The sequence below is a fragment of the Saccoglossus kowalevskii genome, chromosome 4 (assembly GCF_978046115.1).
Source record: "Saccoglossus kowalevskii chromosome 4, keSacKowa6.1, whole genome shotgun sequence".
NCBI lineage: Eukaryota > Metazoa > Hemichordata > Enteropneusta > Harrimaniidae > Saccoglossus > Saccoglossus kowalevskii.
The window spans coordinates 20378244-20404407 of NC_140644.1; the positions used below are offsets into that span (position 1 = coordinate 20378244).

Consider the following 26164-nt stretch of genomic DNA (forward strand, 5'->3'; position numbering starts at 1 on the left):
ATGATGACGTAAGTGGACCATAAATCTTATATATATATTTTCATGGAGGATGATCATATCGTAATCGGGAATAACGAAAACGTGGTCCGGCGCGACATTCAATGTTAGAATTGGCATGGAATTATTATATACCACACTGATCTTGTTATTGAATCATTCGCTCATAAATTGTAACGCTGAAAAAAATATACATTGCGTATTGAAAGATCTTTGATTGATACATTCCACAAATCATTTGTTGCTCATTATCGGTTTATGTACTATTCGTTTTAATTGCAACACTATCTTCTCCCAATATCTTGGAAATATATTGCGAATAATTAAGAGATTACAATCTAATGTGTAAAAGTACTTACTACATGATTTAATGGAAAACGGGAATTTTTAAGGGGCTGAAGTAGGGTTATGTTCCACTAATGACATACCAAATGACGAAATGTAATTTATATGGTATGATAGGATTTTTCCAATTTATAACGCCTTATGATGACAGTTGCATATTTAAATCTGTTTGTCTAAGGGCTCATTTGGTAATAGCCACGTGTCTGATTTACTCGATCAGTTTTTTTGCCTATTCGAATTTCGCCTAACGGTACACAGTGCGCGTATTCCATTGAATAAGCGCCCGGTTGGCTGATAATCAAAACGGAAATTCCACTCGTACCGCGAGTAAAGGAAATGGCAAGACTTACCGAGCGCAACTCTGGCTGATGTAGCTTCATGATTAATCCAGAAGGAGACCCATGATAACATAACAATCAATATACAAGGTAGATAGGTTTGCAGGATGAAGAAACCCACGCTCCTTCTAAGACGGAATTCTAACGATAGCCTTGGATAAGAACCTGGAAAGGATACATTTGACACATATTGAATAGAACGCGATCACGGTAACATTTATTGATTTTTCATAATTAATTAAACTTTATGTTAACAACATATAGTGGTTGATGGTGTGGTGATGGGAGGAGTATTTTACTAAATAATCACAACGGGCCATAGTACGATAATCTATTTCACTACTTTCTGGTTCCATATTGATGCTTTAATTTAGGTGAATTGTTAATCAAGGAGAGGGGTGTTTTCGGTCGACTGATATAATGATTTTACAGAGGTGGTAATGCATTATGTGAAATATTAGTAGTGTTCGTTGACCACTGACATGGTCAATATTATTTTACTGGAATTGGGTATTTTTGCATTTGGAAACATTATAAGTCATACAAGAATTCCACAACTGCCTTTCATTGTACAACGGATGGCGTTATTTGGGTGACGTCATATGATGTCCAATGCATTCTCTTACCGGTTGAAAATGCTGCTTGTCTTTTCACCAATCTGTATTCTTCTAAAACAAACTGTGGCAGTTGTACGTCTTCCAAACCTTGGACGGAACGATTGCCATATTGCCACGCATAAGTCACATCCTCGGTTGTATAACCATCTATTAAAAAACACACAAATATCATGGGAATTCAATTGGACAGCCACCCTTGAACATTTAGTAATATTTCAATAGCACGATTCTGACGTCATAATAATACTTCCTGGTCAAAACATTTTATTTTGCGTCAAATCCAATCAATTTGATGATTCCAAAAGTGTACAATTAGCGCGAGTTATGCTTGACAAATACGCGTTATTCAAGAGAACACAGAGTGGGTATACACACGAACACTGTTTTGTCAATGATTTGACGTATTTTGACAGCTGTCCGTGATGCAAGAGAAGGTTTCAAATTACCGTTAGTGGTCTACACGGTTTTCCACCTTGAAATCATATTTACTCGCCTTTTCTTTGTTTGAGTATAAACACAATGCAGATAACAAAAATAACGATTCTTACGATCGTACACATCGTTTTAGGAAATGCTGGCAGATAAAACATACAATTATTGTAAAAAAGGATAATTTGCCCTTTTAACAGAAAGACAATAACCACGTGTATAAGCGCGTGGCCTGGGGATATGGGCGTGCCATCATCTTGTTAAGGACTACATCAAACAAATTGAGAATCCACATAATGAAACCATATCATCGAACTGACGCAGACGCATGCGCATAATAGTTGATTTATTGCTCGCACAGATATTTTCCACGGTGGATTGTGTGGCATAATGTACACTATTTGTATTCTTTCCGAGTGTGCAGGTAAAGAAATGATCAGAAAATAGAAATTCGGATAATCATCCTGCCCACATCATTAGATACTATCGGAAAATTCGACTACCTTCTGTATTGAGCTCACGTCACTATTGATTTGCGGTCAAACAACCATTAAAATCCCTCATAGATTTTATAACCAGTCCAATGAAACTCACAAAACCTTTGGTGTAATTGAATTGAAGCTTTTTCCCAATGTAATGTAGAATTCTTGTCAGCTCAATCACCTAGGGACAGCGTAGTCAACTCTCAAACAATTCTCTTGCGCGTTTATGAATCTAATCTCAAACAATTTGCCAATTAATTTGTTTCTTCAAGTTGTTGATGTTCTGGTCTTAGAGAGCCGACTGATCTCACCCACACTATACAAGTTCTCTCTCCACTCACTCTCACATGTGTCATGTTCTATTATAGCCCACCGGATTGTGGCGTTATATTGGACGCGATTCTATGTCTGCTCCCTCTCATTAGAAACACGTTGTAACTAAGGCGACCGTATCTTTTCTATGCTGAACTTAGAGATTTACGTAAACACAGTGCTATGAAGGGCGTGAAACACCAATTACATGTGAACAATTGAAGTTCGTATAACATATCAAAAAGAAATATTTGAGGCAATAATTTGGATTATTGGCTTATTATAAGGATTACACATGTCATATACATTGATTAGATTACTCGCGGTCTCGCGGGGATGAAGTGTCAACTCTACAATCTTATATTGTCAGTACATTATTCTGTATAGACTTAGAATCCTTAGGATACGTCGGATGTGCAGACGCTTTAAGTGGTAAGACACTGTAACATTTACCACCTGAGCCAATAGATTGTCGAATGGTTCACGAAGCAAGTCACTGCAGCACAAAAATGTACTATACAATCAAGTGTGTAAAATGGGACTAATGACAGGATCAGTCGAAGAAGAGGTCTCCCTTCGTCACCATATGCCGAAGACATGATGGACATTTTAAATAACCTCTGATTGGCGAGGTATTCTGCCCGTCATAGCGCATAGAAAACGAAGTTGCATTTAAACAGGTATATGATATTGTGACCCAAGTAACGCACGAGATGTGGTTATCAATGAGGTCTGTTTTTACTTCAAGGGGAGCGGCAGATGAACTATGAATAGATTATATGCAAGATAGCACCTCTGAAAAAAGTCACGTGCGCGCTTAATTTATATATATATATATCTGTATTACGTATGGCGGAGAGCGTAGAGTAACAAGCGAGTTATTTTACCCTTATCGATTATAATATTGATTTTCGTCTTGTTTCTATAAAATCCAACCAACTACGGTTAATAAAGGTACATATATGACGTTATCATGGAGACATGAGAGCCATCGATAAATAACGATCGTAGTAAACACCCCCCCCCCCAACAGATCTTACGAAAACTATGATGTCATTATGTATATTATGTATACGAGTATATGTGTCCACAATGTAACGTCAAACAACCGAGTATTGATATGGTATCGGTGATTTCAAAACAGAGTAGCATTAGTAGCCATTTAAAAGACGCCGAAAGCGATTTTTTAAGAAATCGCATAATTTGAGTTGAATATAGGTTGATTATGCGTTGAGTAGGGCCCTTAGACGGACGAGGTTAATGCCTCGTGTGTATGTATTTAAGCAATGTGATCAAATCTATATAGGGACATAATGTGATGGGTAGGATATTTTTTGATGCTAGTTTTTTTTTTCTCTCTACCATGCTTATAATTGGCTATGAGTCTATAGCAAAACGGCTCTATTTATACATGATATATAAACACGTTAAGCCCAGCAGTTATTTTATTTTATCACTGTAACGTAATGAATAGTTTGTCAGAGCGATACGAGCGTGATGATAAAGTCGAATAACATTAGTTGGGCAGCGCAATTAGCGAGCCTAGTACACCTCTAGCGCTTTGTTCGCCTTATCTTGGCGTACGCTCAACGGGGTGCAATATAACCTAGTCTATAATAAAGTGAAAATTTTGGCAGTCTTTCAGAATTGGACGCCTCCAAGGCTGATCAGCATCTGATCAAATTTCTAGGCGTCTTTGTCTTCATTAGGGAGTAGTCTTTTTGTCTATAAATAATTCCCAAATCTGCTTACATGGCATGACGTCACGATGTTATCATATTTCCTACAATGTTGCAAAGAAGGAAATCGAATCGAGTGAATGCAGCAAAGTTGAAACATCATCAAAATGCAATTGACTGCTGCCGTTCACATACAGTGTGTGGCTAATCACTAATTGCATTTTCCCTATCTTTCTTCCGTCCGTATTCAGTAACACACACTCCTCATCAAGATCTGCCCGGGTGTCTATTTTTTTTTTAAATGTGGACACGAAACTAGTTTATCAGATGATTTTGTTAATCATATGCAATTCATGCCGTCATTACGTAACGTAATTCTATTTGGAATAGGCGTAGGATGTATCAGTTTCTTACAACAGCAAATGTCGAAGACATTTATAGCTAAAAATAGAATTTGTAATTGTTTTCTGCTTTCAATGTTTGTAGAATTTTTGCAACATTGTTCGACGTCAAGTTCCATTTGCTGCATCCCTATCTTTCATCACCATCTATTAAAATATATTTCTGTAGTGATGACGTCAGAATGGTATGAACGATTTTCTGCTCGGGCTACAATAGTTCCAAATTGAAAACAACTCGTATTTAACGTAAATATTTTTGTTCTATTTTCTTTTTCACGCGGCATTTTCTTTTCAACAATGGTTACTTGGTATTTTTTTTTTGTTTGGCGAGAGAAATACGCGTACAAGATAAAATCAAATTACACTTTTGAAGCGCTACCTGTAAATAGAGTTAATCTTTTGTCATTTATATCTAACAATATTATGTAGACAGCAAATCAAGATAAAATTCAACTTACAACTTTCGATTTCCAGGGTACAGTTCTGGACGTCAAGGGGGTAATCGTGGAGATCCATCATGCACGATAACACCGTCGTTATTCTACAGAAAAACAAAATACAAATGTAACACTGGTCATGCCGCTTTTGAAACAATAAATAATTAAAGAAACTACATAGAGCCATAAAAATTGATTTACTGAACAACGAGATATGCAAATAAGCAGATGATTAAGAGTGTATGGTATCATTTACAATCTGGTCGACATTCTTTGTAGTCGCGCGTGCAACGACGTATAGTAGGCCTTTGTCATTTTCCCCCGTTTTTTTTTTTAAACAATTTTGATAATGATCGACGGGCAATGGAATATTATGCCAATTTGGTCCAAAATTAGCAAAGAAATTATAGAAAAATAAATTAAAATGTGCATAATGTTGTGGCAGTGTTTTGGCGGGAAAAGAATTATGATAGCGTTTTTCAAAACTGCATTCTAAATGTGCAACGTTGTGAAACGTGCATCGAGGTTTAGGGAGAGTGTGGGAAATGGCTAAAAGAAGCTGAAACCAAAGATGAATAAACAGAATGGGAAACGAAATGATGCGTAAAATGATGTGGCGGCGTCACCAGCGTACGCGTTGACCTGAACGCGGAGCATATGGTCGTGTAAAACCCACCCACCTTAGCCCGTAGAGAACGCTGCCGTCGTAGTGGAAACGAATCATTCGGTTGGCGACTGTCACGTCGTGGATGAACGCGTGCTTGTCGTTGACAAAATAGGTGTCTGGAACCCATATTCTATTGGCCATTCGACCATCAAATGAAATATTACCAAATCTTGGATCATACGCTAGCCGCTCGTCTTTCCAGTACTGTCTGAAATACATCGTGAGGGTGTAATCCTAGACAAAACAGATGGCAATGAAACATACATGTCACACAGTACCAGGGCTAAACAATCTCCCACTCGAGAGAGTATAACATGGAAACGATATTCAAGAAGTTACCATGGCTACGAGTTTAAATTAAACCGTGCGTTCTTTTTTTTTTGGGGGGGGGGTAATTGTTTACGTTAAACAACTAGCCCACACTTCTTGTGACCTGTGACATTTGCCTCCCGTTTAATAAACAGTATTTTTGTTATTGTTTTGTTATTTTGTACCTCACACAAGACGTCATTGACTGAAGGTAATTGTGGTAAATGAACAAAAATCACTTTTCAATATTTCCCATCGATCACATTGACTACCTAGTCAGAGTAGGATATGACGTCAAACTTTGGCCAAATACCTCAAGAAAAAACGTGGACTATTATTACAATGGCATCATACCGTTATTTCAATATTTTGCTTGGAATTATTTAGTCTGAATGCTATCCTCCAGACGTCGAGGATATGGCGAGGCTAGAGTAAATATCACTACTGATCACATTTGTTTTCATACGTGGAAATAAACTGCCGCTTATATACATATATTATACAAAACTATAATTTGAAAATAAATCAGAAGAACCTACATGTAGGTACATCATATTGATGATATCGCAGACAAATAATAAGCATGGTACAAGGTACAGCCAATCAGTTGCCATTTTGTTTAGGTCCTAATGGTACAATCTATACATGTTTGTGGGTTTCCTGCCCAATTTAATACGGAAGAAACTAACCACTTACAAATCACTGGGACAGAGTTAATACGACTCGACACACGTTCCAAGTCTATGTTATAACCCTATAACCAGCAGTTGATGGAACAAGTCCCGTGGAAACACACTAAGTATATGAAAATATGCCACAGTGAATTTAAAAACACAAAGGTAATGAAGCAAAGTATTACATTTTCTATGCTCGGGTAAGCTTATTATATTATATTGACAATCGACATCAATTTTTACGTTTTGTCCCGTTAGAATTGTCTTGTGTTTTTTTTAAAAAGCATAATGCCGTGCTTTTCAAATACGCGTAAGCAATCTAAACGGCGTTGATGGGCCTACATGTAGCATAGGTATACTGGCTAATAAAAATAATGATGTGGACAGGGTGGAACAATATATTTTTGCACGCCGTGCAAGGAGAACAAAACAAAATGGCTACAGATACTATCAACTTTACAAAATACAATTAAACTCCCTGTCGTGCAAGTAAAATAATACAAACAAAAACACGCAATTAACCCGTAATTAGTGCTTCATATCAAATTAATTACAAATTGTTATTAAATTTCAAAGATGACTGCATGAGTTGTTAGCGGAACGGGAGTTGAGCCTAATATGTGTGTGGTTGATATTTACTAGTGAAGATAATCATTTTCTAAGCCGTGGCAGCTATACCCAAATACCTCGGGTATTAAATGTCACATTGGTTATAACGTGACAAAAACGGTGTCGAGCTTATCCGAATACTAACAGTTATTTAATTGTTTTTAATATTCGTTTACCCACTACAAATGCGGAAAATAAAAGCGTTGATGAAAACCGACAAAGACGGGAAAGACTGTGAACGACCCCCCGGGGATTAAGCAGGCGTCGACTAGCATGCAGTTTGTTTTGTATACACTGAGGAAGAAGACATAGCACAAATTGTGGGTTTCAATGAGAGCCTGAGTAAAGCGGGTGACGCTCGTCTAATGGTTGATATTCACTCTACACACGCATTCATGGAAAAGTTAAACTAAATAGACTAGAAAATATAGTAACTCACAGACTAATTTGAATATCGCATATAGTTATTAAAATGATGCTTTTTCTAGCATAAACTTCAAACTCGTGGGTGACGTCACACCAACCACAATATCTATATGTCGAAATGTGACTCAAATTCCTTGTTTCATGCGTTCAACCAATGCGCTCCCACGAAATAATTACCACTCGGGGAGATTTCTTAGGGATATATAAAAAGGTCGCCTCAGAATAATTTCCGAATCCCGAATAAATAAGACGGTGTTACTATGGGGGATTATATCAACGCTGCTGTTGATATAAAAACAAAATCGCTAGATCCATGATAATAATGGAAATGTGAAATTACAAAATTCATTTAATTCTTGAATACCAATTTCAGAGTATAAAAAATTGTAGCGACTTATTATAGATAGCAGAAGGTATTGTACATAGACTGTCAATGGTTTAACGTGCAGATACTTATCCATAGTAACGGGATGCCATCCCCCTCCAGTGAACCCACGTCAAAAAAAACCGTGTCACCTTTTAATCCGCCCATACCGAGTGAGCCACACATACGATACTATGCAAGCGTGCATGCAATCAATGTGGTGAGATATTATGATACAGTCGCACCTTCAATCCCTGGTCAGTCTTTCAACTGAGACACAGCCAAACATTATATATTACCAGACTGGTACGTATTACTTTTTTTTTTTACATCTACGCAACTAAGAACAACGAACAAGTGTAAATTTGTCTTACCATGTTGACTTCCGATATACTATTCATGCTGGAGATATCCATGTCCATTTCCACTGTGACGGGCGAGTCTGTAAATAGCCCATCATTTGTGTGTTAAAGAAATATGTGAATTAAACACACACAAAAAAACACACACACACACAGCTAAGTTCCCCGTCGGGCATACCTGCGTCGTCCACAAATAAACTCGATGATACCTCCAATTATTTTGTAATACTTAATAAAAAAAATTACCTACCTCCGAAATTGGGCCGTAACCGAATATCATAGGTTTTCAGTATCGAATCGATAGTAGAAGTGATATTTAAATAATCGGCAGCATCATCATCAGCTACCATGTACTCTAGATCTAAATTCGCCCTATGAAATAAACAGACCAGAGTGTATGAAGTGGCAACGTTCCCAGCTTGAAACCCCTACCACCGGGAGAAAAGCGCCACGAATTCAGATCGATATATAGCGTATGTACGAGCCGCTGATATACTTACCCTATCCAGGTTACATAGCATACACTTAATAGTAGTTGGGGCAGTAGCACGTTACTTGACCACATAGTTCGTCGTCGGTGGATGTTCTTTACAGTCGCACTAATAAATAAATAAATCACAACGTATGCGTGTACGTATAAGACTCAATTTTTATGATCGATGCCTCGAACAGCCACACCAACCCGAATTGTAAAATCCGTACTACACATGCGCAGTCGTTATCCACGTTCTCATTAGTATATAAGGTATTGCCGGAGCTTTGGTTATAGTAGCTTCGGAGAGAGAGAAAAAAAAAACACTCTTAAAGGCAATAATCTACTTCAGCTAAACCATAGCGCGAATGCAATATTAAAAATAAAAAATCGGAACATTGTCTTATTTAACGACTGAAAGGGAGCACAATGTAAGTATTGACGACTGAGCGTTCAGTAGATAGTAAAGAATGACGTTGGATAATACATCATCGCTTGGCGTTGTTCATTCAATATTCTTATTGACGCAGTCCTCGTTAACTTCTGCCGTAAAATAACGTTTGTCTCGATTCTTTCCGCTCCCGTGAACACACATTTTTGCCGCCACAAAAACACCCTGATTATGTTCCTTGTTTAAGACCGCTCAACACAATGTAGTCCCCGATATTTCAGAGCGTCCGATAAGAACGTGTAGGTCCAATCATTGTGAGTAATCGAGTTACTAGGAGCGCTCCCATTGTCCAAAAACAACACAGAGTTGAGGGCGGGACAATCAGTTGAACCATCAACAGCCGGAGATTTTCTGTGGATAGATACAGTAAAGAATTGATATATACTATGCACGGATTTGTTGGATACGCAGCAGTGCAGTGCGACGTTGTAGTCGTCCACAAGTCCAATTGCATGTAGCACCGCAGGGGGTAATATAGGCAGAGTTTCACCTATAGGTCACAGGCAGCCTATCATTCCAGAGGCTGGTGAGATAACCAATGGAGAGAAAGAGTCACCGCTAAGAATATGCGTCAAGACAACATCGTCGATGTTAGCCCTGTTCGGTGAGGTTAAAACTTGTCTGCGTGTGCCTCAGAATTTTGTTATCTGATGGTGAATTGATATCACAGTGAAGAGACGATTTGCATATGAATACTTTAACTGACAACAGAGAGTAAGTATTGATAACAGAGCGTCATCATAATTACGGCGCGTATTAATTGTCCAATCATGATGGCACATATGATTCACGTACTTATCGAAGACAACTCTGTCGCATCTCAATTTAATTTTTTATTGGTACATATTTGTTAAATGCACGACACCGACGAGGGAGTACCGCCACGTATTCGTGCTCAGTAGCTCGAAATTCGTTGTTGGTCTGTTTCCCCTCACCTTTGACTTATGGCACGGCACTCAACCAGTGAGTGAGTCGGGCGTACCAACACGAATGCTGGAAAACATAAACTCTTCATTTCACAAAACATGTGCGCAAAGAGAATGTTAAATCAAATATTGATAATATAAAGACATACGTGGTATTATACTGCCTTGTAGATGTAAAAATCGCACACGAACTTATCGTTGATTCAATTACGTAATTATATTTTGAATAAAGTTGCTCTGTATTTTGGTGATGATTTTCCATTTGATCAGAGCTTGCCATTCAATGGGTGTTCCCGTGATTTGATTATCATACCTTCCAGCGCTCTAATAGCCAGGTTTATCCCCATCAATTTAAATCGCCGCGGCATCGCCAGTAACAAGGTACTAAACGCGTATTCCCACTAACTAGAGAGGTAAAATTATTCCTTCCCATCCATGCGCGATCATCAAATATATTGTGACTGCTGTCAGACGGTAACAAAAAGAACATGACTACAACCAGTAATTTACCTCCATTGCGACTGTCAACAGCAAAAAAAAGGTTATGACTATAACAACTGACGCGTTGTACACAAAAGCATTGAATAATATTTAAAAAAAATAACAGTATTTACTCTGTCAATACCTTGTTGTCAGTTATTTGTGTTCAGAGGTGATTATAAAAATATTTACTAAGCCAGCATTTATGATCGATTCCATATTTCAAATGTCAATGTTTGGTCTATGCGTTGTAATTGATGTATTTCACGCTTAGTGCAGAGTCGTTCAATTCACAATTAAACAACGATAAGTCGTTTACAAATTTGTAATGATAAAACTCCCTCAGTAGAAAGAGCCACTCTATTCAGTGATTATAACGAACATGCCGAGCCGAGTACGTTGATAATTGAGAATAGCCGCGTCACCGGGCGATATGCAAACCCAACGTAATGACATACATACAATCAACGCGACGGCGGCGGACACACAAAATCGAATCACCAAAGCAATCGGCGACGCATCGAACGATTTCGGAACACAACACATTGATGTTCGCACATAATACACACAAAAGCCTCGAAGCGCACAATTTGAAAGGTAGCTAAATAACATTTAAAAACTGACCTTAACCAACATTTAAACCGATGAATATGACTAAATTGACGCGAAGCACAAGGCGACTCGTACCGTGTGTCTTTCCAGTGTACGCACTGACTGTAATTCCCGTCATGCATTTCAAAGAAAACATCAGACAGCATGTCGATGTACGGGGAGGTTACATCCAACAAGCATATCGCCGAGTAATTGAATTGTGTGTGTATATATCGAAGGGCTATCGAATAACAAAATCGTAACTTAAATCCACGTCGTCTATGATTCTGGCCACTATCAACGTATGTACGTATGTGCACTACCGGTAAGTCGCGTTGAACGTTGTTTTCACGCGTAGCACCCGTGCTTTCAAAGAGTCTCGTGCACGTTCTCGGCAACCACTCGTGATCGGTAACACAATACGCTTGTGACAGCGTGTTTACCTTTGCTCATCAGTCTCCTGCACTGATCTTTTTTTCAGGTTTAACTACCGAAAACTATCAACGTTTTGACACTCTATTTATACGATGACTTGCCTGATTACTCCCGTCGAAAATCAGCGCTGTTTCAACTTCCTATCATTATCATCCATTTGTATTGCTGTATTATTTCAGCTGTTGACTTGCCGGTAAGTAATTTCTCTGGCTCCGCATATAACAAATATCATACAAACTCCATTTGTATGACGTGCCTAGCAGATCCTAGTGGATCGGTGAGCACAATCATATGTTAGTAGGTTCGGCTTAAACCAAAAATAGATGATCAAAGTACATTGTGGGGGTGCTGCTACAAAATAACTATCATTGACCACATTGTGTGCATTTCTCGCTTTTGAATTGCTTCTTCAATAGCCCAGGCTGTAAACTCGGCTTCTCTTTTATGCTTCGTTGTTAAATCTCGAGCCGTATCTTCACTGCAATAAAAACAAGTGGGGATTGTATTCAAATCTCGATTACCCACGTTTCTCTGATTTATATGTTCTCTAACTAATTATTAATTAAAGAATTAATGTGTTCTGTAGCATAAAGTTGGCTAGATGCTGAGATAAGTCATTAATGTCGTGACAAGATGGATTTTCAAGTCAATTTTCTAGCAATATATCACTGGCAACTGGCTGCAGAGATATCACCTTGACAGCTTTGTGTAATTAGCGTAAAACAAACGGCGCATACCGGATACCAATATACCCCTTGTCTTTTCCAACGCAAAGTTCGAACTTTAATCGACCCAGTGTAACGTTTCTTTTACATCCATCGCCCACACATACCTACCGCGTATGTCATTGCAATAAATTATTCTTTATTAATTCACGTATATACAGGAATCTTATACTGGTGAATGGCTTTGAAGGTTCTGGGGATGACAATGCCATCGAGGACGCTCGCAGAGCGCAGATAATGGAAGAGAGACGCCGTAATATCAGTGTGACGTTAAAGAAGATGGTAGAATACCCCAACTACGATAAAAGTTTACGACCGGGCGCAGGAGGTAATTTCGAACCAACATCCGTTAGTTGACTATATGTCTGTATAAGAGAACCACACCATCTTACGCTACGCTGTGTTGTGCCGCGCTGCGCCACACCTCGTTACGCTACGATGTACGTTACTCAACTTCACTACGCGAGATTACAATGAACCATTTCACACCAGACATGGTACTGTACTGCGCTCCCACAGTGCAGTGCACTAGGCTAGACTACGACTAGGTACAGTACAATACAATACTGCACTACATTGCGCTGCACTACACTACACTACATGCCATGCATGCGTGTACATGCCATACAGTTTATTTTATATGTAAATACTGAAAATGCGTACCTTACGTTACCATAATTCGGAGTTTAAAGGTAATGCCAATTATATTGCCCTATTATTATTTTTTACTGTATTATGAATCGGTCAGCAAAGTATAAAATTCGTTAAATGTTTATGTTCTATTTAATGAAATCACAACATGGTTCGCTTAATGACACCGGCTGCAACAACTCTGAACTCGAATACATAAACATGAGCGGTCGGTCATTTTGCATACATAATTCAGATTTAGGTGCGATTAAATGGTATTATCTTCCGTGACTGTAAATTGGATGGATGCGACACTATGTATGATATGAAGTTTATGCTATGTACGCGTGCGCTACCATGTAGGACGCGAGATTTAGTATATGTACGCATGCGCTACCATGTAGGACGCGAGTCTTAGTCTATGTACGCGTGCGCCACTATGTAGGACGCGAAGCCTATACTGTGTACGCGTGCGCCGCCATGATTGTGTGAGATGTATACAGAGTACGCATGCGCCGCAATGTATGACGTGATGCCTAGACTATGTGCGCGTGCGCGACTATATATGATGTGAGGCGATAACGAACCTGGGAGTAAAAATCTATGTTATCTGGGCGTGCAGAATCCCGGGCAAAATATACTTGCTCTACAAACGTTATTGATGCTACTGCGCGTGTTGACACACTTCGTATTTCTACGCCCAGACCTCGAGTCGTGATTCGCAATAAACGTATCAATACGTTGTCTTGCCGTAAATCCCAAATTATCTCGTGACTTGCCCCGCTGACTTCCAACCTTATGACGTCATCATACATGATATTTTATCACCGCGCTCTTTGCCGTTTACAAATATTAACACAGTATCGTACTTAAGTCGGTGTTCTTTAGATGGTGAATGTTTTAAATTGACGATCGATTGTGTACATTGATCTAATGATTGACTAGACAACATATAGATTCGGTTGGCGTTGTGTCGACATTTTTTTTTGAGAGAGAGAGAGTGAGTGAGGTCGGTCCATACCTACAACGTCTAATAATTCCATACATAGTACGTTTTTGTTGACTTTGTTTTATTGGAAAGTAAGAAGAAATCATCGACTGAATGCGATTGTACACAAGTTATATAGATAACTGAGTGGGGACACTGCTTATATACGTTTTCAATTCAATTTGCTGGTTGAATACGACGGCAAAGCGGATTCACATCACCGCGGGCTTTCGCAATTCCAGATACTGAAGGAGTTTTGATTTTGTGTAATCAGCCATTCGGTCATCATACTATTACGTGACTAGCAGTTAAGCTAGATCGAAATACCAGTTGCCAACCAACCCCGTCGAGATTGTTGGGTGTCTCTTAACGGAGCACTAAATGTGAAATTGATGATATCTATGTAGAGACGCAAGCTGTGTGTTCCTGGGGTTCAAATGTGTAATGTAGTCGTTGACGGGTAATTATTCGCCAAAGTGCTACGATCTTATCAACAGAGAGATAGAAACTTTATCTGTGTGACGCCGATCGCAACACACACACACACACACACAAAACCTTTACAGAGCCCTATCTAGCGGTTTCCAATTATGGTGTAATAATTATTCTGTGGGTGGAAGTGGAACTCTGACACGCTCTCACTAAGTATACATGAACTGTGTTCTCCTGGGACAGTTCGAAAAATTTGGACAATGAAAAATGACGTTTTAAATAGCGTATTAGTTGATGTAGTTACTGTGTGTTTATAAAACATGTCAATCGCACCGGTTAGTCATGTACATTACTAGCCTCCCAGTATGAATTCAGATCGCGAGATAATACAACTGGTATATAAATGAAGCTTGTGTGCACTTGACTTTGGCATTAATGGTAGTCATAGTAAGGGCGCATGCGCTAATAATTCATCTGAACACCATTGACGTCATTATTATAATCCAAATAGAGTTATTATAACTCCCGATTTGCATACGGAATGTGCAATAAATCAACGTTGTGGTTGTCACCTGGGAAGGTAGTTAGCTGCTTCAATAAGCAGGTGAAAATTGTCTTAAAATTAAAATAAAAATAACTAAAAACAAAACAAAACAACCCAATCGAATGACGCAACTGAAATTATAGACTGGTTAGTCAGGTGACGAGTTCCACTGTCGTCGACAGATTGATGCAAGCCATAGATATAAAGCCTTGAGTTTACAATGGAATTGAAATCCCCTCAATAAAAAAAAGTTGATCCGTTAGGTCAAGATGGGATGGGAATGCGATTATTAATCATTGTACGGTGTTGGGTGGTCTCTGGGTAATTTCTTGAGAGAAAAACAATAAATTATTTGGACGAGCAATCATAATTTTTTTCACAAATATTAAAATAGGCGTCGTTACCATGGTAATTAACTATTGAATTGACCATATTACTATTATAGTAATGTAATAATTTGAAACGAAACCCAGAACAATGAAACGCCTCCCAAATAATAATCCCGATATTATATAACAGTAATATTAATAACAATAAGCGGGAAGGTTTTACGTTGCACTCCCTAATTAATGAGTCTGTGTCGATTGATTGATTAGTAATGTTCAGTGTTTTAGTTTAATTTCATTGGAAATTTCATTAGAGTGTTAATAACGTTGGCTAGTAATGGCCCCGTTGCCGCCTCATTGGAACTATATAGTAAATGATATGCTGATTGCATGCATTGGTTTATATAATCCGGGGACAAGACTAAACTGTCTTTCGTAACAGGGACAGGAATTAATGCTAAAAATTAATTAGTTTGCTGATTTAATACAAGAGAGTCTTGTGTCTTATTTATTCGAATGTATATGCATGTCAGATTAGTTTAAGAATACGGTATGCTCATCTAAAGCATAGTAATAACTCACTAAGTAATGGGAATAGTGGAGTTGTCGGGTCACTGAATTCCACGGCCTAAGCTAATCTATTAAACATCTGTTATAATGCAGAAACACCTTACAAAATCAAGCTTGAATTCTTTTCTGGATAAGGCATGATTAGGTCCAGTAATCAATTAAGGATTTCCAACCAAGAAAGGCGCAAATAAAACATTTCCGTTTTTTTTTTTGATATATAAAATGATATATAAAAATCTACGCTGTTGATTATCTGCACACTCTCAGTCTCAGAAAATTTACAAAAGCGGCAGATTTGATGAACAAGCATGGTTGACATAATGAAAAAGGTCAACCCGGAGGATTTAGACACAAATGGCGATAATTTCTATCACGTGATTGCGCAACAGCTGTGTGAAATATACACAGTGAAACGCATAGCATAGACCACATGGGACTATGTAACACCACGTAATGCAATATATATATAAAGAGAATACATATATATAAATGTGAGAATTTTCAGACTGAAGCTGTTCATTGTTTTATCCGTGCGACAGAGACAAGTAACTGTGATTAACGGAGGGTGTAGTTATTTTTTTTTAAATATCATCAATACTAGCATTATTGTTTCTGACAAAAATACATGTCGACCTTTAATGTGACATATGTATATATACATAAACACCGCTAATCTGCAAGCTCTGCTTCTTGATGGGGGAATAATAGGTCATACCTCGGAAGATTTTTGAGAGCGTCTTTAAGAGAATGTCACAGGGGATGTGGTGCGGGTGATCAGGTGAGATGAGGCCATAATGAGTAGGAGAAAACCGCATTACTCGATGTTCATTTATTTTATAATTTCGACGGATCAAAGAGTCAATGCATAGAGGTCAGAGGTTAACAACGATTTAGAAGACTGAAATTGCCTTCTACTGAATTGAGAAAACTGTGGCAGTTTAAAAAACCTTAATTTAGCCAAGTTTTGTAAAACATACACGTACTCAGAAACAAAACGACAATCAAGCACCAGGATGCCACGTGACCGTGTACATCTACGTCAATTTAACATAAGACGGGCAGGCGTGTAACAAATGTGTTTATTTGATTGATGTATTTTACTGCGTTGTCATCAAAGCATAATATAATGTTCAAGTGACGATTCAGGCATTATTTCCAGCTCCCATATTGATGCAATTGATAATAAAATAACGAACATATCGACAGTTTTATTTGTAATAATTTATCAAACGTTTTAACGTCTTCTCACGAAAGATCAGAAACCATTTCCTCCCAAGAGTCATTCATCTTTCAAGGTGTACGTTTCTGTCATCACGGAGATACTAAAAAATAGTCAACAATTTATTGGCACAACTTACTAAGAATACTAAAGAAGCAATAACCACACCGTGGCGTCACGTGTCAAATACGTCACGTGTCAAATACGTCACGTGTCAAATTGTTTTTCATTTTGTTTGTTGAGTCCATCTTTACAGCCGCAATTTTATGGAGGCCCTATGTTTGAACTCGAATTTGCTTTTCTGACTATACATGATTGCGTTCCGTTAACTACGTGGCTAAAAGTGTGACATAGAGACAGTAAATCTAACAGCGGCACTCTAACAGTGCCAATCGTAAGAAAAGAAAACCTTCCAATTGAACGCTAAGAACGCGTGCATATACATGTAATAATATTGGGCAGCGTTTCACGTTAACTGTAGCGGAAGATATGGTGATTGTGTCGAGAGTGAAAACAACTAGATGGCGGGGTCCTTCATGGAGCGTGAAATTGTTTATGAAGTATGACATGAAATGCTCACATGTCATTTCGCACTGATTGACGTATATGAACGAAGCATGAAGATATGAGATAAAGGAAGAAGGAAATCAAAAGAATGCGCGCGCAAACGTACAGAGCGCCAGGCCTTATAATAGTCGCTCATATTTATTTATCAAGGAGGTACGTGTTAAATACCAACTGGGCAAACAAGACGCTAGTTATAAATCTTTAATTTAAAAACAAAGCGAAAATTAATCAAAGCAAAACCGTTAAGCTGCTCATTAGACACTGTTAATGTGATTGATTTGAGCTGGCAAATTCGTCCGAATCATCAATATATAAACCCGTATTATAGTAATGATTTGAAGCAGTGGGCGACGCCATGAATAATACGGTTAATAAAGTCGGCGAATATTTTAAGAACTTGTTTGATTAAAAAAAAGAGAGAGTTGAGTATCAGTCGACGTCGACGGTGCAACGTTGGCGTAACAATGTGAAGCGACCGCCCGACAGATAGATAGACACACTCATACAGAAACACAGCGGGTATTTAAGGGTGGCATCGTAAGTAGTAGCGCTCATGCTATGTCTCACGACTGTGGGTTGTTTTGGTTGCTCCCATTGCTAGTACATGAAAACAGGCAGTGGGAAAGATTTCTCGGATTTCCAAAATTGTATGTATCGATTCGAAGCGAATTTTAATTTTAATGACCAAAAACAACAGTGCAACACTTTTATATCACGCCAGACTTTGCTTCAGAGCGCGTATGTACTCCTGCCAACTCGTGCACATTTCTATTTATAGTCGTTAAAACCTCACGCTGTTTTTTGGTTGCTGTGATCAGTAGTACGTACCACTTTCATTAAAATGTTAATTTGTGTCCATACGCGTAATTAGCTCCACCCATTTCATTTGTTTAGATTTCCCTGCATAATATGTGTATTCACTTGGAAATCTGTTAAAGTGGAAGTAAGTGCTTCGAACCAGATCTCTTTCTTCAATACTCAACAATTGTTGGGCTATTGTGTCGTGCATTTTACTGTGCGATTTACGGCTATAAACCGACGCCAGGTTTAGGTTACTTATGATAAATTACTCCGTTAATCCTTGCTCTACGGTGTTTGGGAATATTAACAATAGACAGAGTATATCAATATACAAATACAGTGTACTTAGCAGTTCTTTTTAAAAAAAAAAAAAAAAGAATACGTATGAAAGCAAAAATCAATGACGAAAATGGGAATTGGAAAGAAGCCGAGGCATCAGGGGCCGACTTACAAAATGGGGCCGATGTTTAGACTGGTTAAATTGGGGAGATTGAATCGGATGTGTGCAGCTTAATATTAAGAACATTTGAACATATATATTAAGATTGCAGGGTCATCTAGGTCGACGGTCGACCTGGCGCAGAAGCCCAGCTGGCCAGTTTTGGAATACATGGGACGAAGCCGCAGTCGACTTAGAATGACGTTGGTGAATTGGCTAGGGATTTTCTGAGACGTCGCGCGTGGTAGTTGAAATTGGGCCTTGAGGGTGGCTCATTCTGGGTTCTTGTTTGGTCAGTTAGAAAGAGGAACGATTGAAGTGGTATATGTCAAAGGTCGATGCAGATATGAGGTGGGCTCACGAACTTGTCAGAAGGAGGGATCGTCAGGTGTGGTTGGAGATAAGGGTAACCTAGCAACGTGACGACTGAGATTACTGTGTCGGCAAGAATGACTAAATAACACCCACGTGATTAAGGCATATTCACGTACGAGAATATAGAGCAAAATGTTTGAGGAAATGATTCTCGAGACTCCAATGACCTGAATAGAAATGTGCTCAAGAAATCAGGAAGATAGTACAGAATGTCAAAGATATGAGGTCATCAGATAGAATAAACCTACGTCTAATACGCATTGCTGGGTGGTGTGATTATAGTCAGCTATAAACACACGTGTTTTTATGAAACCTCTGGTAATATTTTCGTGAATTTATTGAGCGCCATGTAAGCAGGTAAACAATCTCTATCTGAAATTTGCATTGACATGTTTTGGCGGGAAAATAAGCATTGACTTGTTGTAAACTAATATTCCTCTGGGAACTAGTTGTTTAGGTAATCTATTTCTGAAAACACTATATTCCAAAGATCGCCACTAATTAGGAGTATTTAACTTAGCCATTGTTGTCAATTGATACGCAATGACAACAAAATCCAGCCACTTAAGTGGCATCAATCTTTCTCCTTCATTTGAAAAGTACATTAAAAGAAATATCAGTCAAGTACAACGTCTCCGTTGTCATGGGGATAATCCAGAGTCTCAGATAATTGCAATCCTTTAAAAAGGGTTGTTTATTTGCAAAAAAATAATAATAATAAACAGTTAAAGCTTGTTTATTTGCAAAAATTATTTTTAAACATTAAATACGGGAACAAATACAGCGTTGACAGTTCAGCTACATGAAGATAATATATCGTGTTCGAATCGCGTCCTTCTTGTTGAATTCTATGTACAGAGTTGGCAGTGTACTGTGAAACACGGGTGTTCGTTTAGAGGAAACCACATCTGACGGATGTCATGTTTGGTTGAATCTGACGAGGTATACTCTTGTAATGCAACCGACCGAAGTTCACGCTCTGACATGTACATTTCTACATGTTTGTATCAACGTCCTCACTACATTAATCACTACTCGTGGTATTTGAATAATTCTCGATGATGGCATTAATTAAGGAATATGACACCGGCTATAGATACAGCCTCGCATTAGTAGCAGCAACCATGTGTTTCGAGTTGTACTTTACTCATGTAAACAAATATTGTATTACGGGAATATGTACCTGAAGTCACTTCCTCAGGGGTGTTTAATTTTTTTTTCGTGTAAACTGATTTGACTTATATGTGTACATCGCAATTCCGTAATATTAACTTTCATTCAAGTAACAGTACTGGGCGTTATGCATTACTGGTATCTCTTTGTAATTAATCATCACCGGCGCTGGACTTGGAAATATTGAATTGTTCGTCGGCAACTGAAAATCACATTAGGCCTCTGAAAACCCGATCACCCCTCGATTGCTCTGACGTCATTTAACGCGAGTTATTAATTATGCAAATTCCCGACAAGAGGCTCCTGGTCGGTTTCTGTTACAGAGATTATCCAGGCAAAAGATGGATTTAATATCATTCAGATTCAGTATTGATTTTACGTTTAGCTCAAATCAATGATAGCCTTCGACACTGCCTTAGCATTGCCTTGGTTAATGCAAGTACCCAGCACTCGGTTGATGATTATTTAATATCTTTCCTTCACGATGTGTAGAAATTATTTACAGTACTAACAATTCAACAATAAATGGATGGCTGTGCTTTGAATTACCCTTTAATTACGTCTGTCAAAATCAGACGTCAGGGCTGAATGTTACGCGTAATTATAGGGTTTAAATATCAAATAATAACCCAGGATATATAATGGTACACAATACAAGACATTAGCACAATAACTGTATATAACGGTGCGAGGCCGAGTCTCGAGATTGTAAACCGATATAGCTTGCAACAACAAAGCGTGGGCCCAACAAATGTCTTTAATACAGTACGTCTGACACTACAAAGCCTTGAGGCGATGCGTTCTAAACTCATCAAAATATTCACGTTTACCAAGATAACCCAAGATACACACACGATTCAGTGAATACTTTAATTACGACAGTCAAGCCAGTGATTCTAAGATCATGTGATTGTTTTTTATTGTTTTTCGTATAGTTGGTTCGGGCAATAAAATCCAATTACGGACCGCCATCGTTACGGATAATGGTTGTGAATAGTGTTACTGTTCCACTGCGCTCGTGGAGGAAGGAGTCTGGGTAAAATGGCAGAATATTCATATGTTTACAAGTGTATGTGATCGCGCGTATTGCTTGACGCTTGTCAAGCAATACGTCAGTCACGCTAATATATGCCATGTTAGCCATAGCGGATGGAGTATGAAAATATCGTTCATTTTATATCATGTTAACCATCAAGGCTGGGGCGTGCTTTTATAATTCATACATATGCTATTTTATCCAGTGGGGATGGACTGTGCTATTATCCCTCATATGTATGCCATTTTAGCCAGTGTGGATGGACTGTGCTATTATCCCTCATATGTAGGCCATTTTAGCCAGTGTGGATGGACTGTGCTATTATTCCTCATATGTATGCCATTTTAGCCAGTGTGAATCATGATGGACTGTTCTATTATCCCTCATATGTATGCCATTTTAGCCAGTGTGGATGGACTGTGCTATTATCCCTCATATGTATGCCATTTTAGCCAGTGTGGATGGACTGTGCTATTATTCCTCATATGTATGCCATTTTAGCCAGTGTGGATGGACTGTGCTATTATCCCTCATATGTATGCCATTTTAGCCAGTGTGGATGCACTGTGCTATTATCCCTCATATGTATGCCATGTTGACCAATGTGGATGGAGTGTGCTATTATCCCTCATATGTATGCCATGTTGACCAATGTGGATGGAGTGTGCTATTATCCCTCGTATGTATGCCATGTTGACCATTGGGGATGGAGTGTGCATTTATCAATTATACGTAGGCCTTGTTAGCCATATCGGATGGAATGCGCTAATATCATTCACGGTTTTCCATGTTAGCCGTACCGGATTGAGTGTGATATTAGCGCTCATATATATGCCATTTTAGCCATGGCGGATGGAGTGTGCTAATATCATTCATATGTATGATATGTTGGTCATAGCGAATGCAGTGTATATCAATCGTATATATTCCCGATTATCCAACACGAATAGAGTATGCTTATATCACTTATAGACATGCCGTGTCCGTCTTTGCGAAAATCAATGAAGTGTGGAACTTTAATACATATAAATGCCATGTTGGATATATCAGACGGTGTGTAGTAAATTGTGCTAATGTCATGTTAGCCATAAGCCAAATGTATAGTATCACCTGTATAGACGACGTATTATTCAATTGGCATATAGTGTCGTCTTAAATATATATGTCATGTTAGACAATGGACAGGATATACTAGTATAGTATCACCTGCATAGACGACGTATTATTCAATTGGCATATAGTGTCGTCTTAAATATATATGTCATGTTAGCCAATGAACAAGATATACTAAGTATAGTATCACCTGCATAGACGACGTATTATCCAATTGGCATATATAGTGTCGTCTTAAATATATATGTCATGTTAGACAATGGACAGGATATACTAGTATAGTATCACCTGTATAGACGACGTATTATTCAATTGGCATATAGTGTCGTCTTAAATATATATGTCATGTTAGACAATGGACAGGATATACTAGTATAGTATCACCTGCATAGACGACGTATTATTCAATTGGCATATAGTGTCGTCTTAAATATATATGTCATGTTAGACAATGGACAAGATGTACTAGTATAGTATCACCTGTATAGACGACGTATTATCCAATTGGCATATATAGTGTCGTCTTAAATATATATGTCATGTTAGACAATGGACAGGATATACTAGTATAGTATCACCTGCATAGACGACGTATTATTCAATTGGCATATATAGTTTCGTCTTAAATATATATGTCATGTTAGACAATGGACAGGATATACTAGTATAGTATCACCTGCATAGACGACGTATTATTCAATTGGCATATAGTGTCGTCTTAAATATATATGTCATGTTAGACAATGGACAGGATATACTAGTATAGTATCACCTGTATAGACGACGTATTATCCAATTGGCATATATAGTGTCGTCTTAAATATATATGTCATGTTAGACAATGGACAGGATATACTAGTATAGTATCACCTGCATAGACGACGTATTATCCAATTGGCATATATAGTGTCGTCTTAAATATATATGTCATGTTAGACAATGGACAAGATGTACTAGTATAGTATCACCTGTATAGACGACGTATTATCCAATTGGCATATATAGTGTCGTCTTAAATATATATGTCATGTTAGACAATGGACAGGATATACTAGTATAGTATCACCTGCATAGACGACGTATTATTCAATTGGCATATATAGTTTCGTCTTAAATATATATGTCATGTTAGACAATGGACAGGATATACTAGTATAGTATCACCTGCATAGACGACGTATTATTCAATTGGCATATATAGTTTCGTCTTAAATATATATGTCATGTTAGACAATGGACAGGATATACTAGTATAGTATCACCTGCATAGACGACGTATTATTCAATTGGCATATAGTGTCGTCTTAAATATATATGTCATGTTAGACAATGGACAGGATATACTAGTATAGTATCACCTGCATAGACGACGTATTATTCAATTGGCATATAGTGTCGTCTTAAATATATATGTCATGTTAGACAATGGACAGGATATACTAGTATAGTATCACCTGCATAGACGACGTATTATTCAATTGGCATATAGTGTCGTCTTAAATATATATGTCATGTTAGACAATGGACAGGATGTCTGTTTTCACCGATTAGCATTGCGATTAATGTAGTTTCATATACCTAAGAATGACATGTAAACCCCTGTTAATTTGTATATACACCTTATTGGTTGATAAACCAGTCGTTGTCACGAGTGACATTAATATACCGAATGAGACAATGGCATTGATTATAGCACGTGGTATCAGCCAACTGCTCGTGTACGTACGTCATTTTTAATGTATATTTCGATGACAAAACTATAGGCTTGGCGGGTTTGCGTGAGAAGGGGATTGATTGTATGTACCTTAATTTTCCCACTTTGATTCCCCCAATTCATTTGGGAATTGGCCGTGATATTACTAAATCATAAATACGTTTGATTTTATATTTAACTACATTTATTGCCTAAATATGATAACACAATGACAATGAATGACCATCCGCAATCATTTTGTGGGCTTGGACGCCTAGTTCGGCAATTATTAATTCTAAGAAAGCGTTTTGAACTTCCTTTTCTTTCTCACATTTTTAATCACATTCCTGAAGCTGTTGGAGCGGAAAATAAAGCGTGACTCGTGCAAGCGTTGTATGCAGCGCACCATTTGAAATATTGGATATTTTGACCTCGACCATGCGGTATACGATCCAATTAGATTTGCTATAGGGAAGCACGCTTCTCTGCTGACAGGTGGAAGCAATGTCCATATCAGTCAATTTACACTGATAGTACGTCATCAGTCAAAGAGCCAATGCTGTTATATGAGCTGTATTTTCCCACGCTACACGCTCCCAAGACGTTTACAATGTCCGCTTCTAGAGTATTTCGGGCTTAAGCTGTCATTATGCCTACTAGTAATCTATTTTTTGGCTGTTTCTGGAAGGCTAAAAAAATAATTATCACAATATACACTTTGTCATCGCAAATACCGGTGTATAAGGCGCGTGCAGCCGTGAGTTTCTCCTCCGTGATTGACATTCCCACGAGGTGAATATTGCTGATACTGCTCTCCAAGGAATATCGACTCCCAGGATAACTATTCAAACCAAACCTGTATTGAGATAAGACTTTATAACCATTAGTAATAGTCTCCCTGGTATTCATTCACCTACATTTAGGAGTATATTCGTTTTTGTTCAATTAGGAAATTAGGAAATGTGTCAGGGCAATATATTTTCAAGTTGTCCAGCAATACTTCTGTAATTGTAGTTTAGTTTATTATGTTTATTCACAATTTGGGTATGTCACGTGATAAAAATCACAAATTATGGTACATTATTAAAAATATCACAGTTAGACGACCCTGACAAAATGCCTAAATATTTCTAGTCAACATTCATGGACATGACAACTGAATAATAATGATCTCATTTGTATTCCAATCAGACCGCGCTATTTATAAGAGGGCAGCGAGCCATAATTTGTTGATGGAGTTTAGTTTACAGAGGAAGTTAAGTGAATTCTGGGTTCTAATTTTCAATAACGCGACGAGAGTTAATAAAATCACGTGCACCAATGCCCTAAAACAGCAGTTTACGTAATCAATAAGCATTGAGCAGTTTGTATGCTCTCAGTCAGTTTAAAATACTTTTTGAATGAAGGCGAAAACTGCCGCACACCGTATGTCGTGTCCCTGGGGAGAGAATTGCAGCTATTATTGCATGCATGCAGGTAAAGCACGCATTACAAAACCAGATGCAAACCCTAGATAGGATATTACCGGCTTGCCATAGTTATACCCCCGCAGGTATTTCCGCCTGCCAGGCCCTAGAATGCAATCGAGACGACATTTTTTAGAACTCTGATATTAAATTATGCCAGTGAATGGTTTGCGCTATAATCGGGTTTAGTAGTCTCTGTTGTGTGCCGATAATTTGTTATTACAAGTTTATTGTACATTGGATTATGTGTTCTTGTACATATCA

At 38.1% G+C, this 26164-nt stretch overlaps 2 protein-coding genes across 5 annotated transcripts in view; one reads left to right on the plus strand and one right to left on the minus strand.

The window, feature by feature from the left end:
- The window catches only part of LOC102802810 (gamma-aminobutyric acid receptor subunit beta-3-like), a 28986-nt gene extending 17519 nt beyond the window's left edge, over positions 1-11467 (minus strand). For 2 of the 3 annotated variants that reach the window (XM_085497934.1, XM_085497933.1), the window contains exons 1-8: positions 11402-11467; positions 8949-9722; positions 8699-8820; positions 8461-8528; positions 5718-5938; positions 5059-5141; positions 1307-1444; positions 693-845 (exon numbers count right to left, since the gene is read on the minus strand). In XM_085497934.1, coding sequence (XP_085354060.1) covers positions 693-845; positions 1307-1444; positions 5059-5141; positions 5718-5938; positions 8461-8528; positions 8699-8820; positions 8949-9013 — 850 coding nt within the window. In that variant the 5' untranslated portion in view covers positions 9014-9722; positions 11402-11467. The remainder of the gene's footprint in view (positions 1-692; positions 846-1306; positions 1445-5058; positions 5142-5717; positions 5939-8460; positions 8529-8698; positions 8821-8948; positions 9723-11401) is intronic. The other variant, XM_006813285.3, reaches the window with a different exon arrangement.
- LOC100372658 (gamma-aminobutyric acid receptor subunit alpha-6-like) overlaps positions 9835-26164 on the plus strand; it is a 38428-nt gene continuing 22098 nt past the window's right edge. The window contains exons 1-3 of one of the 2 annotated variants that reach the window (XM_085497935.1): positions 9835-10085; positions 11850-11996; positions 12690-12856. In XM_085497935.1, coding sequence (XP_085354061.1) covers positions 11896-11996; positions 12690-12856 — 268 coding nt within the window. In that variant the 5' untranslated portion in view covers positions 9835-10085; positions 11850-11895. Of the gene's footprint in view, positions 10086-11576; positions 11694-11849; positions 11997-12689; positions 12857-26164 lie in introns of those variants that run through there. The other variant, XM_006813288.3, reaches the window with a different exon arrangement.